At 55.3% G+C, this 17,434-nt stretch overlaps 1 protein-coding gene across 3 annotated transcripts; it reads right to left on the minus strand.

Annotated features, from left to right (window-relative positions):
- Positions 1-3,395: 3,395 nt before the first annotated feature.
- On the minus strand, positions 3,396-14,251 carry DNAJC27 (DnaJ heat shock protein family (Hsp40) member C27). 3 transcript variants are annotated; one of them, XM_064651219.1, is made up of 8 exons: positions 14,045-14,248; positions 13,406-13,488; positions 12,627-12,696; positions 11,560-11,724; positions 8,980-9,102; positions 6,649-6,809; positions 4,594-4,722; positions 3,396-4,507 (listed from the first exon to the last, which is right to left on the minus strand). In XM_064651219.1, the coding sequence occupies exons 1-8, from the start codon at positions 14,129-14,131 to the stop codon at positions 4,072-4,074; spliced, it is 1,254 nt and encodes a 417-aa protein (XP_064507289.1). In that variant the 5' UTR covers positions 14,132-14,248; the 3' UTR covers positions 3,396-4,071. The 3 variants fall into 3 exon arrangements, with proteins under 3 accessions (XP_064507289.1, XP_064507290.1, XP_064507291.1); XM_064651220.1 differs by lacking the exon at positions 3,396-4,507 and having other exon boundaries at positions 4,583-4,722; positions 14,045-14,247; XM_064651221.1 differs by lacking the exons at positions 3,396-4,507; positions 4,594-4,722 and adding an exon at positions 5,127-5,175 and having other exon boundaries at positions 14,045-14,251.
- Positions 14,252-17,434: the final 3,183 nt, after the last annotated feature.

Here is a 17,434-nt window from a genome sequence, read left to right on the forward strand (position 1 = left end):
GGCAGCGGGAAAGGGATAATCGTGGATGCGGCGCGGCGGGAGAGGCTCCTTCTTCCCGGGCTGATTCCCGGGTTGATTCCCAGACGAATTCCAGGCTGCTTCCAGGCGAATTCCCGGGCTGATTCCCAGGTCACTTCCCAGGCTACTTCCAGGCTGCTTCCCGGGCTGATTCCCAGCTCCCAGCCGGCTCCTCACGCCGCTTCCCGAGCTGCTTCCCGGTCTCTTCCCGAGCTCCTTCCCGGTCTCTTCCCAAAGCTCCTTCCCGGTCTCTTCCCAAAGCTCCTTCCCGGCCGCTTTTCCCGGCCTTGAATCCCAGCTTCCCGGCCGGTTTTCCCGGCCTTTCGCGCAGCGCCGGGATGCTCCCGGAGCTCCGGGAGATGTCGCGATGCCTCCCCCCCCCCCCCCCTCCCCTGCTCCTCCTCGGCCCTTTTTCCCGACACGCCTCGTTTTTTGTTTCCCACCCCCTCGGGATGCGGGGCTGGAAAAAAAACACAAACAAACAAACGGGGGATGCGCGATCCCGGAAAAAAAAAAACCAGGGATGCGATCCCGGAGCCCCCCGTCGGGATCAGCGAGGATTCATCCCGCATCCTCCCCTGGATCCTTCCCTCGGGATGTGGAGCGGGGAAAAGGGGGGTTTTTCCCGGCGTTTTGGGGGCGGGAATTCGCGCCCCGCCTCCCGTAACCCTTGGGCTGCCGGAGATTCCAGGATTCCCGAGGATCTGGGAGAGCGGGAAGAGCCGCTTTCCCGGCTGGATTTGGGGAGCGGGAGACTCGGGGAGGGAGGCGCGGCTTGGATGAGCTGGCGGGGAGCTCCATAAATCCCAAAATCCCGGAGAGGGGCGGGAAGGGAAGGTTTGGGAAAGTTTGGGAAGGGAAAGTTTGGGAAGGGAAGGGAAGGGAAGGGAAGGGAAGGGAAGGGAAGGGAAGGGAAGGGAAGGGAAGGGAAGGGAAGGGAAGGGAAGGGAAGGGAAGGGAAGGGAAGGGAAGGGAAGGGAAGGGAAGGGAAGGGAAGGGAAGGGAAGGGAATAAAATCATGGATAAAGCAGGAGGGAAAAGGGATCTGCTGGAAGTGGGAGAGGAGACGGGAGTGAAGCTGGTGTCGAATCCACGGGGATTTGGTGGGGTTCCCTGGGAATGGGGGAAAGCAGCCGGCGGAATTCCAGAGGGGTTTGGGTGGGGAGGGACCTTAAATCCCCTCCCATTCCATGTTCAGGGACACCTCCCGCTATCCCAGGTGGCTCCAGCTTTTCCTTGGACACTCCCAGGGATCCAGGGGCAGCCACAGCTTCTCTGGGAATTCCAGCCCAGCCCCTCCCCACCCTCCCAGCCAGGAATCCCTTCCCAATCTCTCCCCTCTTCCCTGCATTCCAGCCGCTCCTCCTGCCCCTCTGGATGCGGAAAACTGGGATGCAGGAGCCCCCCAACCCCTGGGATAACCCCCCTCAGCCCCCAGAGGCCCCACATTCCCGGGAATCCTCATCCCAGGGCCGCTTTTCCAGGGAATTCATTACTCCTGCGCTGGAATTAAGCCCGGAATTCCCGGCTCCTGGATTTGGCTTTTCCCTGGATTTGTCTTTCCAGGGGGTGGCAGGTCAGGAATCTTCCGGGAATCTCCTGCTGGCTCCGGAGCGCCGGGAAGCGCAGCCAGGGAAGGGTTTTCCATCCCAGGGATCCTCGGAGGCGGCTCCTGGAGGTGGCTCTGCATCCCAAGCCTCTGGAATTCCCAATCCCACATTCCCATCCCATCCCAAGCCTCTGGAATTCCTGATCCCACATTCCCATCCCATCCCAAGCCTGTGGAATCCTGGATCCCACATTCCCATCCCAAGCCTCTGGAATTCCTGATCCCACATTCCCATCCCATCCCAAGCCTCTGGATTCCCAGATCCCACATTCCCATCCCATCCCAAGCCTCTGGAATTCCTGATCCCACATTCCCATCCCATCCCAAGCCTCTGGAATTCCCGATCCCACATTCCCATCCCATCCCAAACCTCTGGAATTCCCAGATCCAACATTCCCATCTCAAACCTCTGGAATCCCGGATCCCACATTCCCATCCCAAGCCTCTGGAATTCCCGATCCCACATTCCCATCCCAAACCTCTGGAATTCCCGATCCCACATTCCCATCCAATCCCAAGCCTCTGGAATTCCCCCGATCCCACATTCCCATCTCATCCCAAGCCTCTGGAATCTCTGATCCCACATTCCCATCCCATCCCAAGCCTCTGGAATCCCTGATCCCATCCAGGCTCCCACACATTCCCACCCCATCCCAAGCCTCTGGAATCCCGGATCCCACATTCCCATCCCACCCCAAGCCTCTGGAATTCCCGATCCCACATTCCCATCCCAAACCTCTGGAATCCCAGATCCCATATTCCCATCCCATCCCAAGCCTCTGGAATCCCAGATCCCACATTCCCATCCCAAGCCTCTGGATTCCCTGATCCCACATTCCCACCTCAAGCCTCTGGAATTCCCAATCCCACATTCCCATCCCAAGGCTCTGGAATCCCAAATCCCACATTCCCATCCCATCCCAAGCCTCTGGAATCCTGGATCCCATCCAGGCTCCCCCTCATTCCCATCCCAAGCCTCTGGAATCCCTGATCCCAAACCTCTGGATCCCCAGATCCCACATTCCCATCCCATCCCAAGCCTCTGGAATTCCCGATCCCACATTCCCATCCCATCCCAAGCCTCTGGAATTCCTGATCCCATCCAGGCTCCCACACATTCCAATCCCATCCCAAACCTCTGGAATTCCCAATCCCACATTCCCATCCCTTCCCAAGCCTCTGGAATCCCGGATCCCACATTCCCACCCCATCCCAAGCCTCTGGAATTCCCGATCCCACATTCCCACCCCAAGTCTCTGGAATTCCTGATCCCACATTCCCATCCCATCCCAAGGCTCTGGAATTCCCGATCCCACATTCCCACCCCAAGCCTCTGGAATTCCCCGATCCCACATTCCCACCCCATCCCAAGGCTCTGGAATCCCGGATCCCACATTCCCATCCCACCCCAAGCCTCTGGAATTCCCGATCCCACATTCCCATCCCATCCCAAGCCTCTGGAATTCCCGATCCCACATTCCCACCCCCGGGGCTGCTCCAACCCCTTTCCCAGCTCCCGTTCCCGGAGGCCATTCCCAAATTTCCCCCTCCCCTCGTCCGGCTCCGACCCGGGAACGGGAATGAAACCACGGACACATCCCGGGGCTCTCCCGTTATTCCCAACGGGATTTAATGGAGAAAAATCCACCCCCACCCTCGGGAATCCCGGGAAGCCAAAAGGGCGGGATCAGCTCCAAACGATCCGGGAAAAAGGCAGGAGAAACCCCCCAAATTCCCAGGAAAACCCCCCCAAATTCCCAGGAAAAACCCCCCAAATTCCCAGGAGAAGCAGCAGGAATGGGAGAAGCCTCCAAACCATTCCCAAGGCCGGGGAATCTCGGGATTCCGGGAATTGCAGCACCTGGAAAACGGGATCATCCGCCTTCCTTCAGGGAAAACCAGGAATGGAAAAGGGAATTCCAGAGCCGGAATTAAGGACGAGGGGGGGGAAGTTTTCCAGGGAATTGGGCGGGAAGGAGATCCCGATGGAATTCCAAGCCCTGGCGGATCCCAATCCGTGTTTTTATCCAGTTGGGAGAGGGAAAACGGGAGTTAATTCCAAGGGAAAACGGGATTTGTGTCGATCTTAAAATTTGGGAAGTGACAATTCCCTCGGGATATTCCCGAAGGGGAGCAGGGAAAAAGCTCTTCCCAGTTATTCCTTCTTCCCAGAAAACGAAGGAAGAGCAAAAGGATCCCATTCCCCAAAAAAATCCGGGATTAATCCATGATTTTGAGGGAAAATTGGAGTTAATTCCAAGGGAAAATTCCCTCGGGATATTCCCAAAGGGGAGCAGGGAAAAGGCTCTTCCCAGTTATTCCTTCTTCCCAGAAAAAGAATGAAGAGCGAAAGGATCCCATTCCCAACAAAAATCCGGGATTAATCCATGATTTTGAGGGAAAATGGGAGTTAATTCCAAGGGAAAACGGGATTTGTGTCGATCTTAAAATTTGGGAAGCGACAATTCCCTCGGGATATTCCAGTGGCTCCATCCCATCCCATCCCATCCCATCCCAAACATCCAGGAATTGGGAATTTCCCTCTTCCCAGTGTTTGCACCAACCCCACCTGGAGCATCCTCAGCATTCCCATCCCAAACATCCAGGAATTGGGAATGTCCCTGCTCCCAGTGGCTCCTTCCCATCCCATCCCAAACATCCAGGAAGGTGGGAATGTCCCTGATCCCAGTGTTTACACCCCCGGAGCCAGGATCCAGGGATGCTCCAGGATCCCTCTCCCACCCCATCCCACCAATCCCGATCCCTCCTCTCTGCCTGGATCCGATCCCACGGGATTGTCCGGAAGGAGAGGAGGCAGCGGCGTTCCCTCCTCCCCGGGAGAAAAAGGTGGGAATGTTTTCCCGGTTTTCTTTCTTCCTTCTCCCTGCTCGAGGTCCTTGAGGAGCGCGGTTCGGGCGGGAATATTAGAATGTTTTTTCCCGGTTTTTCTTCCCCTTTTTCCCTACTTGAGGTTCTTGAGGAGCGCGGTCCGGGCGTTCACCACGGCCTTGAAGGCGTCCTCGCTGCCGGGAGCCACGCATTTGTCGGGGTGCAGGAGCACGGCCAGCTTCCGGTACGCCTTGTTCACCTCATCCCTAAGGGAACGGGACAGGAGGGATTAGGGAATGTCCAGAAAAAAACCTGGAATTCTGGAATCTCCCGAGCCGAAAAGATCCTCGAGGACCACGGAGTTCCACTTCCGGTTTAGCGAGGTCTGAGACCGGAAATACCGCAAGGCATTCTGGGCGTTGTAGTATTTCCGGTCTGTTTCCGGACTCTGTTGCGCGTGCTCAGTAAAGTGCTCGAATGGGATTGGTTGAGGAGGTCACGTGTTTACGACGTCTCACGGTTTGAATTGACTATATAAACTCTCGTTGTTCTTAACAAATTTCATAGTAATAAATTAATAAATTAATTAATTCAGTTGCACGAACCACACGGGACGGGGGCCGTGCCCACAAAGGGCTACACCTGGAATTCGGGAATCTCCCGAGAGCGTGGGCAGAGCCAGCATTCCCAGCTTCCGCTACGCCCTGTTCACCTCATCCCTAGGGAACGGGACAGGAGGGATTAGGGAATATCCAGCGCAAACCCTGGAATTTTGGAATCTCCCGAGCCGGAAAGACCCTCGAGGATCACGGTGTTCAACTTCCGGTTTAGGGAGGTCTGAAACCGGAAGTGCCGCAAGGCACTCTGGGGGTTGTAGTACTTCCGGACTGCTTTCGGACTCTGCTGCGCACGCTCACTAAAGTGCTCGAATGGGATTGGTTAATGGGGTCACGTGTTTATGACGTCTCACGGTTCGAATTGGCCATCTAAGCTCTCGCTGTTCTTAATGATTTGATATTAATTAATAAATTCATAAATTAATAAATTAATTAATTCAGTTGCACGAACCACACGAGACAGGGGCCGTGCCCACAAAGGCTACACCTGGAATTCGGGAATCTCCCGAGAGCGCGGGCAGAGCCAGCATTCCCAGCGTTCCTTCCAGGATTAGGGAATATCCCCTGCAACCCCTGGAATTTTGGAATGTTCTGAGCAGGAAGGATCCATGAGGATCATCCACTGACACCCCTGGAATTAGGGAATCTCCTGAGCTGGAAGGGTCCATGAGTTCAACCCCAGGAATTAGGGAATCTCCACTGAGACTCCTGGGATTAGGGAATCTCCCGAGCCAGAAGGAATCAGGAGGATCATGGAGTTCAACTCCTGGGATTTGGGAATCTCCTGAGAGTGTGGGCAGAACCAGCATTCCCAGGATTCTGTGCCATCCTGGCACTGTCCCAGCTCTCCACAATTCCCTGGAAGGAAGTTCCAGGAGGTCCCCAATTCCCAGGGAACGAGGGACAGGAGGAGAGGGAACGGCCTCCAGCTGGGCCAGGGGAGGCTCAGGTGGGATATTGGGAACAATTCCCACATGGAAAGGGCTGTCAGGCCCTGGAATGAACTTCCCAGGGCAGGGCTGGAGTCGCCATTCCCGGAGGGATCTCAAATCCCTGTGGATGCGGCCCTTGGGGACACAGATCCGTGGAGGACCTGGAAGTGCTGGGAATGGTTGGATTCCGTGATCCCAGAGGGATTTTCCAACCTGAACCATCCCTAAGGATTCTGTGCCATCATTGCGCTCTCCCAGCTCCCCACAATTCCCTGGAAGGAATTTTCAGGAGGTCCCCAATTCCCAGGGAACGAGGGACAGGCGGAGAGGGAACAACCAGGGAGGGAATTTAACGGGATCTTGGGAACAATTCCCACATGGAAACGGTGGTTAAACAGTGGAATGAACTTCCCAGGGCAGGGCTGGAGTCGCCATTCCCGGAGGGATCTCAAATCCCTGTGGATGTGGCCCTTGGGGACACGGGTCAGGGGTGGCCTTGGCAGTGCTGGGAACGCTTGGACTCCATGATCCCGGAGGGATTTTCCAACCTCACCCATCCCTAAGGATCCCACGTTCCCTCGGCATCAGCAGGCCGGGCTGGATATTCCCACCCATTCCCAAGGAATTCCCGGCTTTCCCTCACCTGGTGGCTCCGGGTTTGACTCCCAGCATGTCCCAGCTGTCCTTGCTGTTCCGGATCCTCCGGATGGCGTCCGCCTGTTCCCGGGTGAAGCCGATGCCGGCGCCGGAATTCGGGCGTTTGCCGCCGTTGTCGCACAGGTCGACGATGGCGGAGTAGAAAGTCTACGGATACAGGGGATTGTGGATCCTGGGAATCGTGGATCCTGGGAATTGTGGATCCTGGGAATTGTGGATGCCGGGAAGGGATCCCAAAGGATCCCTCGGGTCCCTTCGGGGGCGGGGAATTGGGGGGATGTGGGAGCGGGGAAGGATCCGGAAGGAGCGTCCGGGTCAAGCCTTGGGATTTAGGGAATGGTGGGAGGATCTTCCAGGGCGAGGTTTGGGATTAGGGAATGTCCAGCACAACTCCTGGGATTAGGGAATGTCCAGTTCAACCCCTGGGATTAGGGAATATCCAGTTGAAGCCTTGGGTTTAGGGAATATCTGGTTCAATCCCTGAATTTAGGGAATGTCCAGTTCAACCCCTGGGATTAGGGAATATCCAGTTGAAGCCTTGGGATTAGGGAATATCTGGTTCAATCCCTGAATTTAGGGAATGTCCAGTTCAATCCCTGGGTTTAGGGAATATCCAGTTCAACCCCTGGGATTCAGGAATATCCAGTTCAACCCCTGGGATTCAGGAATATCCAGTTCAACCCCTGGAATTCTGGAATCTCCAGAGCTGGAAGGATCCACAAGGATCATCCACTGAGACCCCTGGAATTTGGGAATTTCCTGAGCTGGAAGGATCATCCAGTGCAATCCCTGGATTTAGGGAATATCCAGTTCAATCCCTGGGATTAGGGAATGTCCAGCACAACTCCTGGGATTTGGGAATGTCCAGTTCAACCCCTGGGATTAGGGAATGTCCAGTTCAAGTTCTGGAATCAGGGAATGTCCAGTTAAATCCCTGGGATTAGGGAATGTCCAGCTGAAGCCTTGGAATAAAGGAATATCCAGCTCAACCCCTGGGATTAGGGAATATCCAGTTCAAGATCTGAGATTAGGGAATGTCCAGTTTAACCCCTGGGATTAGGGAATGTCCAGTTCAAGATCTGGGATTAGGGAATGTCCAGTTTAACCCCTGGAATTAGGGAATGTCCAGTTCAACCCCTGGGATTAGGGAATGTCCAGTTCAACCCCTGGGATTAGGGAATGTCCAGTTCAAGTTTTGGAATTAGGAAATGTCCAGTTCAACCCCAGAGATTAGGGAATGTCCAGCTCAACCCCTGGGATTGGAATGTCCAGTTCAAATTTTGGAATTAGGGAATGTCCAGTTCAAGTTTTGGAATTAGGGAATGTCCAGTTCAACCCCTGGGATTAGGGAATGTCCAGTTCAACCCCTGGGATTAGGGAATCTGGAAGGACCCACAAGGATCCCAGAGTTCCACCCCTGGCCCTGCCCAGACACCCCAACATTCCCAGCATTCCCAACATTCCCAAACACTCCCTGAACTCTGGCGGCCTTGGATCCATGGCCATTCCCTCTGGAGCTGCTCCAACACCTCTGGATGAGGAATATTCCCTATTCCCAGATATCCAAGCTTGTCCAGCTCCTTGGATCCATCACCATTCTCTCTGGATCTGCTCCAACACCTCTGGATGAGGAATATTGGCTATTCCAGCTCCTTGGATCCATGGCCATTCCCTTTGGAGCTGTTCCACCCTCTGGATGAGGAATATTGGCTATTCCAGCTCCTTGGATCCATCACCATTCCCTTTGGATCTGATCCAACCCCTCTGGATGAGGAATATTGGCTATTCCAGCTCCTTGGATCCATCACCATTCCCTCTGGAGCTGTTCCAACACCTCAGGATGAGGAATATTTGCTATTCCAGCTCCTTGGATCCATCACCATTCCCTCTGGAGCTGTTCCAGTTCCCAACCACCCTCTGGATGAGGAATATTGGATTTTCCAGCTCCTTGGATCCATGGCCATTCCCTTTGGAGCCGTTCCAACACCTCTGGATGAGGAATATTGGCTATTCCAACTCCTTGGATCCATGGCCATTCCCTTTGGAGCTGTTCCAACACCTCTGGATGAGGAATATTCCCTATTCCCTGATATCCAAGCTTGTCCAGCTCCTTGGATCCATGGCCATTCCCTTTGGAGCTGTTCCACCCTCTGGATGAGGAATATTGGCTATTCCAGCTCCTTGGATCCATGGTCATTCCCTCTGGAGCTGCTCCACCCTCTGGACAAGGACCACCAGCTATTCCCTGCTCTCCAGGCCATTCCCATTCCCATTCCCATTCCCATTCCCATTCCCATTCCCATTCCCACTCTCCCACCTGGAACATCTCGGAGATCCCCTCTCCGGTCTGGGCCGAGGTCTCGAAGTAGAGGAACCCGCGGCTCTCGGCCCAGAGCCGCCCCTCGCTCTCGTCCACGCTCCGCAGCTTCCCGGAGTCCACCTGCAGCCCGGGAAAAACCCATGGGAAAGGCGGCTCCGGGCGAGGAATCCGCTTGTTGTTCCTCACAAACATTCCCAAAATCCCTGTTTTCCCTCACAAACATTCCCAAAATCCCTCTTGTTCCTCACAAACATTCCCAAATCCCTGTTTTCCCTCAAAAACATTCCCAAATCCCTCTTGTTCCTCACAAACATTCCCAAATCCCTGTTTTCCCTCACAAACATTCCCAAATCCCTTGTTCCTCACAAATATTCCCCAAATCCCTCTTGTTCCGCACAAACATTCCCAAATCCCTGTTTTCCCTCACAAACATTCCCAAATTCCTATTTTCCCTCACAAATATTCCCAAATCCATGTTTTCCCTCACAAACATTCCCAAATCCCTGTTTTCCCTCACAAACATTCCCAAAATCCCCCTTGTTCCTCACACACTTCTCCTGGAAATAATTCCCAACAAACCACATTCCCAAATCCCTATTTTTCTTCACAAATGTTCCTAAAATCCCTCTTGTTCCTCACAAACATTCCCAAATCCCTCTTGTTCCTCACAAACATTCCCAAATTCCTGTTTTCCCTCACAAACATTCCCTTGGAATGAATTCCCTACAAACCACATTCCCAAATCCCTCTTATTCCTCACAAACATTCCCAAATCCCTGTTTTTCCTCACAAACATTCCCAAATCCCTGTTTTCCCTCACAAACATTCCCAAAATCCCTCTTGTTCCTCACAAACATTCCCAAAATCCCTGTTTTCCCTCACAAACATTCCCAAATCCCTCTTGTTCCTCACAAACATTCCCAAATCCCTCTTGTTCCTCACAAACATTCCCAAAATCCCTCTTGTTCCTCACAAACATTCCCAAAATCCCTCTTGTTCTTCACAAACATTCCCAAATCCCTGTTTTCCCTCACAAACATTCCCAAATCCAGGTTTTTCCTCACAAACGTTCCCAAAATCCCTCTTGTTCCTCACTAACATTCCCAAATCCCTATTTTTCCTCACAAACATTCCCAAATCCCTGTTTTCTCTCACAAACATTCCCAAATCCCTGTTTTCCCTCACAAACATTCCCAAATCCCTCTTGTTCCTCACAAACATTCCCAAATCTCTCTTGTTCCTCACAAATATTCCCAAAATCCCTCTTGTTCCTCACAAACATTCCCAAATCCCTCTTGTTCCTCACACAGTTCTCCTGGAATGAATTCCCTCCAAACCACATTCCCAAATTCCCCTTGTTCCTCACAAACATTCCCAAAATCCCTCTTGTTCCTCATTAACATTCCCAAATCCCCCTTGTTCATCACAAACATTCCCAAAATCCCTGTTTTCCCTCACAAACATTCCCAAATCCCTCTTGTTCCTCACAAACATTCCCAAAATCCCTCTTGTTCCTCACAAACATTCCCAAATCCCTCTTGTTCCTCACAAACATTCCCAAAATCCCTGTTTTCCCTCACAAACATTCCCAAATCCCTGTTTTCCCTCACAAACATTCCCAAAATCCCTCTTGTCCCTCACAAACATTCCCAAAATCCCTATTTTTCCTCACAGACATTCCCAAATCCCTGTTTTTCCTCCCAAACATTCCCAAATCCTTGTTTTCCCTCACAAACATTCCCAAATCCCTGTTTTTCCTCACAACCATTCCCATATCCCTGTTTTCCCTCACAAACATTCCTGAAATCCCCCTTGTTCCTCACACACTTTTCTTGGAATGAATTCCCTACAAACCACATTCCCAAATCCCTCTTGTTCCTCACAAACATTCCCAAATCCCTGTTTTCCCTCACAAACATTCCCAAGTTCCTCTTGTCCCTCACAAACATTCCCAAAATCCCTCTTGTCCCTCACAAATATTCCCAAATCTCTGTTTTCCCTCACAAACATTCCCAAATCCCTGTTTTTCCTCACAAACATTCCCAAATCCCTGTTTTCCCTCACAAACATTCCCAAAATCCCTGTTTTCCCTCACAAACATTCCCAAATCCCTGTTTTTCCTCACAAACATTCCCAAATCCCTCTTGTTCCTCACAAACATTCCCAAATCCCTCTTGTTCCTCACACAGTTCTCCTGGAATGAATTCCCTCCAAACCACATTCCCAAATTCTCCTTGTTCCTCACAAACATTCCCAAATCCCTGTTTTCCCTCACAAACATTCCCAAAATCCCCTTGTTCCTCACAAACATTCCCAAATCCTTCTTATTCCTCACAAATATTCCCAAATCCCTCTTTTTCCCTCACAAACATTCCCAAATTCCTCTTGTTCCTCACTAAACATTTCTAAATCCATATTTTCCCTCACAAACATTCCCAAATCCCTCTTGCTCCTCACAAACATTCCCAAATCCCTGTTTTCCCTCACAAACATTCCCAAATCCCTGTTTTCCCTCACAAACCTTCCCAAAATCCCTGTTTTCCCTCACAAACATTCCCAAATCCCCGGAATTCCCACCTTGTTGGCGCAGACCACAAAGACGACGTTTTCCATGTTCCCGTGGGGTCCCAGCTCCTGCTTCATCTCGGCCAGCCAGGAATCCAGGGAGTCGAAGGATTCCTTGGATCCCACGTCGTAGACCAGGAGAACGCCCTGGGTGTCCTTGTAGAACTCGTTCCGGACCTGCGGGAACGATGGAGCCCAGGAATGGGACACGGGAATGGATCCCAGTGGGAAAGGGGGGATTTGGGGGGGAGATTGGGAAGGGATTCCTGGCTGGAAAAGGCTGGGCTGGAATTCGCAGAGAAGCTGTGGCTGTTCCTGGATCCCTGGGAGTGTCCAAGGCCGGGTTGGATTCCCTGGGATAGCGGGAGGTGTCCCTGAACATGGAATGGGATGAGCCTTAAAATCCCTTCCCACCCAAACCATTCCAGGATTCCAGGATAAAGGACACTCAGGATCCACTCAGAGGGATTTTTCTGGAATGTGGGGATGGAAAAGGCAGGAAAGGGGAAGGGAGACCCTGCCCTGAGTGCCGAGATTCCCAGGGAACCCCCTTGTTCCCAGAACTCCTTCCCAGGGAGGAGCTGGGCTGGGGCTGGATCCAATGGCAGGCTCTGGCTCCAGGCTGGGAGAGCTGGGAATGGCCAGGCTGGATTTGGGAAGGATCCTGGGAGAGCTTGGAGCACATTCCAGAGGCTGAAGGGGCTCCAGGAGAGCTGGAGAGGGACTGGGGATCAGGGCCTGGAATGCCAGGCCCCAGGGAATGGATCCCAGTGGGAAAGGGGAGATTTGGGGGGGAGATTGGGAAGGGATTCCTGGCTGGGAGGGTGTGGAGGGGCTGGGCTGGAATTCCCAGAGAAGCTGTGGCTGCCCCTGGATCCCTGGGAGTGTCCAAGGCCGGGCTGGATTCCCTGGGATAGCGGGAGGTGTCCCTGCCCATGGAATGGGATGGGATTTAAGGGCCCTTCCCACCCAACCCATTCCAGCATCCCAAGTTTTCTCGGCCCCAGCCCCGCCCCGGGGTGGATTTTGGGAATGCTGAGGGATTCCAAGCGCTCCCGGGTGGGAAGTGGGGGCCGCACCTCGTAGAAGAAGGGATGTCCCGCCATGTCAAAGATGTTCACTTTGATCTCCCGGTCCCTGATCTGCACCCTGCAAAAGAAACGTGGGAAACCAGGGAATCCTGGAATTGGTCAGCTTGGAAAAACCCTCGGAGAACGTCAAGTCCAACCATCCAAGGCCACCTCGGATCCGTGTCCCCAAGGGCCACATCCACAGGGATTTGAAATCCCTCTGGGAATGGCAACTTCACCCCTGCCCTGGGAAGTTCATTCCAATGTTTAACCACCCTTTCCATGTGGGAATTGTTCCCGAGATCCAATTAAACTCCCTCCCTGGTTGTTCCCTTCTCCTCCTGTCCCTCGTTCCCTGGGAATTGGGGACGTCCTGGAACTTCCTTCCAGGGAATTGTGGAGAGCTGGGACAGTGCCAGGATGGCACAGGATCCTTAGGGATGGTTCAGGTTGGAAAAACCCTTGGAGATCACGGAATCCAAGCATTCCCAGCACTGCAAAGGTCACCATGGATCCATCTCCAAGGGCCACATCCACAGGGATCGGAAATCCCTCCGGGAATGGCGACTCCAGCCCTGCCCTGGGAAGTTCATTCTGATGTTTAACCACCCTTTCCATGCGGGAATTGTTCCCAAAATCCCACCTGAGCCTCCCCTGGCCCAGCTGGAGGCCGTTCCCTCTCCTCCTGTCCCTCGTTCCCTGGGAGCAGAGCCCTCCTTCGTGGCTCATCCCAGTTTCCCAGTCCCATCCCGTATTCCCACCCCCGTGTCCCATCTCCGTGTCCTCACTTGGTGACTCCGTAGTCGATCCCGATGGTCGCCAGGTACTTGGACACGAACCTCTTCTCGCAGTACCTCTTGATGATGCAGCTCTGGGAAAGGGGGGAAACGGGAATCTCAGCGGGAATGGCCCCAAACAGCTCCATATTCCCAAAAAACAGGGAATTCCCAGCGCCTCCGGGACGCTTTAAGGCAGCGCCGGCCCCGCCCCTTCGGCGCGCAGCCAATTAAAACCGGCGACACGGAGCAGGTCCCGCCCCCTCAGCTGTCAATCATCCTCCCCTCAGGTGTCAATCATCCCCTCAGAGCTGTCAATCATCCATCCTTCGCCACGCCCCCGGAGCTGTCAATCAACCTCCCCCAGCTGTCAATCATCCCCTCGGAGTTGTCAATCGTCCTCCCCCGAGCTGTCAATCATCCACCCTCCGCCGCGCCCCCTCAGCTGTCAATCATCCACCTGCCGCCGCGTCCCGCCGCTGTCAATCACCCCATAGTCCCACCCTCCCCCTCAAACCTCCTTCTGATTGGCTCGTGCAGCCTTCAATCCGCCAATCCGCGGCTTCCTCAGAGCAGCGCCCGCCTACCCCCGTTTCTCATTGGATACCCGGCCTGTCCCTCATCGCCCGCCCGCCAATAGCAGCGCCTCACCTTGCCCACCTCCGCGTTGCCCATGGAGATGACTTTAACGCGCAGCGACTTGCGCGGCTCCTTCCGCTTCGGCGGGTTGGGCTCCATGGCGGGCCCGGGGCGCTCCGGTGCCGGCGGAGGCGGCGGGAGGACGCGCGGAGTGTCGGCGGCAGGCAGGCAGAGCGCCCGTTCCGCATCAGCCGCGCCGCTCCGCGCCGCAGCTCTCGCGAGACTTCGGCAGCGCCCAGCGACGGCAATGCCGCCGCCGCCTGAGTTCTCGCGAGATTTCGGCGCCGTCAACCACCGGCAGGTGGCGCCAGGGGAGCCGGGGGGGAGAGGGGGGGGGGGAAACAGGGCGGGGTCACGTGTCACGGGGAATGTCACCTGTCACGTGACACTGTCCCTGTTCATTGTCCCTTGTCCCTGTCGCTTGTCCCTTATCCTTTGTCATCCGTCCCCTTGTCCCTGGCACTTGTCCCTTATCCTTTGTCATCCGTCCCCTTGTCCCTGGCACTTGTCCACTGTCACTTGTCCTTTGTCACCTCCCCCTTGTCCCTGTCCCTTGTCCCCTGCCCCTTGTCCCGTGTCCATTGTCCCCATGTCCCTTATCTGTTGTCACTTATCCATTGTCACTTGTCCCCTGTCCCCTGTCACTTCTCCACTGTCACTTGTCACCTTCACCTTGTCCCCTGTCCCTTGTCACCTGCCCCTTGTCCCCTGTCACTTGTCCATTGTCACTTGTCCCCTGTCCCTTGTCCCTGTCCCTTGTCCCCTGTCACTTGTCCATTGTCACTTGTCCCCTGTCCCTTGTCCCTGTCCCTTGTCCCCTGTCACTTGTCCATTGTCACTTGTCACCTGTCCCTTGTCCCCTATCCCTTGTCACCTGCCTTTGTCCCCTTGTCGCTGTCACTTGTCCCCTTGTCCCTGTCCCTTGTTCCCTGTCTCCATCCCTTGTCCCTGTCCCCGTCCCCATCCCTTGTCCCTGTCCCTTGTCCCTTCTCCCCGTCCCTTGTCCCTTGTCCCCTCTCTCCTGTCCCCATCCCTTGTCCCCTTGTCCCCATCCCTTGTCCCCATCCCCTGTCCCCTGTCCCTTGTCCCCTGTCTTCATCCCCTGTCCCCTGTCCCTTGTCCCCTCTCCCCTGTCCCCTGTCCCCTGTCCCCATCCCTTGTCCCCTGTCCCCATCCCTTGTCCCCTGTCCCTTTCCCCTGTCCCTTGTCCCTTGTCCCTGTCCCTTGTCCCCTGTCCCTTGTCCCTTGTCCCCCCATCCCTTGTCCCCCGTCCCCTGTCCCCCATCCCTTGTCCCCCATCCCTTGTCCCCTGTCCCTTGTCCCCTCTTCCCTGCCCCATCCCCTGTCCCCATCCCCTGTCCCTTGTCCCCTGTCCCTTGTCCCCATCTCTTGTCCCCTGTCCCTGTCCCCTGTCCCCTGTCCCCATCCCCTGTCCCCTGTCCCCTGCCCCATCCCCTGTCCCCTGTCTCCATCTCTTGTCCCTGTCCCTTGTCCCCTGTCCCTTGTCCCCCATCCCCTGTCCCTTGTCCCTTGTCCCCTCTCCCCTGCCCCATCCCCTGTCCCCTGTCCCTTGTCCCTTGTCCCCTGTTCCTTGTCCCCTGCCCCTTGTCCCCTTGTCCCTTCTCCCCTTGTCCCTTGTCCCCTGTCTCCATCCCTTGTCCCCTTGTCCCCTGTCCCCTGCCCCATCCCTTGACCCTTGTCCCCTGTCTCCATCGCTTGTCCCTTGTCCCTGTCCCTTGTCCCTTCTCCCCTTGTCCCTTGTCCCCTGTCCCCATCCCTTGTCCCCTTGTCCCCTGTCCCCTGTCCCCTGCCCCATCCCTTGACCCTTGTGCCCTGTCTCCATCCCTTGTCCCTTGTCCCCATCCCTTGTCCCCTGTCCCTTGTCCCTGTCCCTTGTCCCCTTGTCCCTGTCCCTTGTCCCTTCTCCCCGTCCCTTGTCCCTTGTCCCCTGTCTCCATCCCTTGTCCCTTGTCCCCATCTCTTGTCCCTGTCCCCTGTCCCTGTCCCTTGTCCCTTGTCCCCTTGTCCCTTGTCCCCATCCCCTGTCCCTTGTCCCCTGTCCCCATCCCCTGTCCCCTGTCCCTTGTCCCCTGTCCCCATCCCCTGTCCCCTATCCCCATGCCCTGTCCCCTATCCCCATCCCCTGTCCCTTGTCCCTTGTCCCCTGTCCCCATCCCCTGTCCCCTATCCCCATCCCCTGTCCCTTGTCCCTTGTCCCCTGTCCCCATCCCCTGTCCCCTATCCCCATCCCCTGTCCCCTGTCCCTTGTCCCCTGTCCCCATCCCCTGTCCCTTGTCCCTTGTCCCTTGTCCCTTGCCCTCAATGCCTTTGTTTTGTCCCTTGTAGCCCGGCAAGATCCTCTCAAGAATCCTGGAATCCCAGAATCTGGGAATCCAGGAATGCTTTGGGTGAAAAAGGACCTTAAATCCCCTCCCATTCCATGTTCAGGGACACCTCCTGCTGTCCCAGGGAATCCAACCCGGCCTTGGACACTCCCAGGGATCCAGGGGCAGCCACAGCTTCTCTGGGAATTCCAGCCCAGCCCCTCCCCACCCTCCCAGCCAGGAATCCCTTCCCAATCTCCCCCCCAAATCTCCCCTTTCCCACTGGGATCCATTCCCTGGGGCCTGGCATTCCAGGCCCTGAGCCCCAGTCCCTCTCCAGCTCTCCTGGAGCCCCCTCAGGCTCTGGAATGTGCTCCAAGCTCTCCCGGGATCCTTCCCAAATCCAGCCTGGCCATTCCCAGCTCTCCCAGCCTGGAGCCAGAATCCTCCCCCCCTCTCCCCTCCCCCTGCTGTGGGATGAGCTCTGGAGCCGCATCCCAGGCTCCCAAAATCCCGGGATGTGCCTCTGCCAGCAAACACAGACAGATCCAGGTCATCTTGGCTGCTTGTGGAAAAATCCCAGCGAGTGAGACAGCAAGGATTGGCTTCCCTGGGAAAACAGGGACACCAGGGAAAGGCTGGGACAGTGCCAGGATGGCACAGAATCCTTAGGGATGGGTCAGGTTGGAAAATCCCTCTGGGATCACAGAATCCAACCATTCCCAGCACTGCCAAGGCCAGCACGGATCCGTGTCCCCAAGGGCCACATCCACAGGGATCTGAAATCCCTCCGGGAATGACGACTCCAGCCCTGCCCTGGGAAGTTCATTCCAGGGCCTGACAGCCCTTTCCATGTGGGAATTGTTCCCAAAATCCCACCTGCCCCTCCCCTGGCCCAGCTGGAGGCCGTTCCCTCTCCTCCTGTCCCTCGTTCCCTGGGAATTGGGGACCTCCTGGAACTTCCTCCCAGGGAGTTGTGGAGAGCTGGGACAGTGCCAGGATGGCACAGAATCCTTAGGGATGGTTCAGGTTGGAAAATCCCTCTGGGATCACGGAGTCCAACCATCCACAGCACTGC

Source organism: Pseudopipra pipra, chromosome 3 (assembly GCF_036250125.1).
Source record: "Pseudopipra pipra isolate bDixPip1 chromosome 3, bDixPip1.hap1, whole genome shotgun sequence".
NCBI lineage: Eukaryota > Metazoa > Chordata > Aves > Passeriformes > Pipridae > Pseudopipra > Pseudopipra pipra.

What these genes read in the sequence shown, in the direction of transcription:
- DNAJC27 (XM_064651219.1), bottom strand. Translation starts at nt 14,131, where the DNA reads ATGGAGCCCAACCCGCCGAAGCGGAAGGAGCCGCGCAAGTCGCTGCGC. An exon ending in TTGTGGTCTGCGCCAACAAG is followed by an intron (nt 9,103 to 11,559) that starts GTGGGAATTCCG and finishes CCCGGGCTGCAG; the next exon opens with GTGGACTCCGGGAAGCTGCG. An exon ending in GGATCTCCGAGATGTTCCAG is followed by an intron (nt 6,810 to 8,979) that starts GTGGGAGAGTGG and finishes CTGTATCCGTAG; the next exon opens with ACTTTCTACTCCGCCATCGT.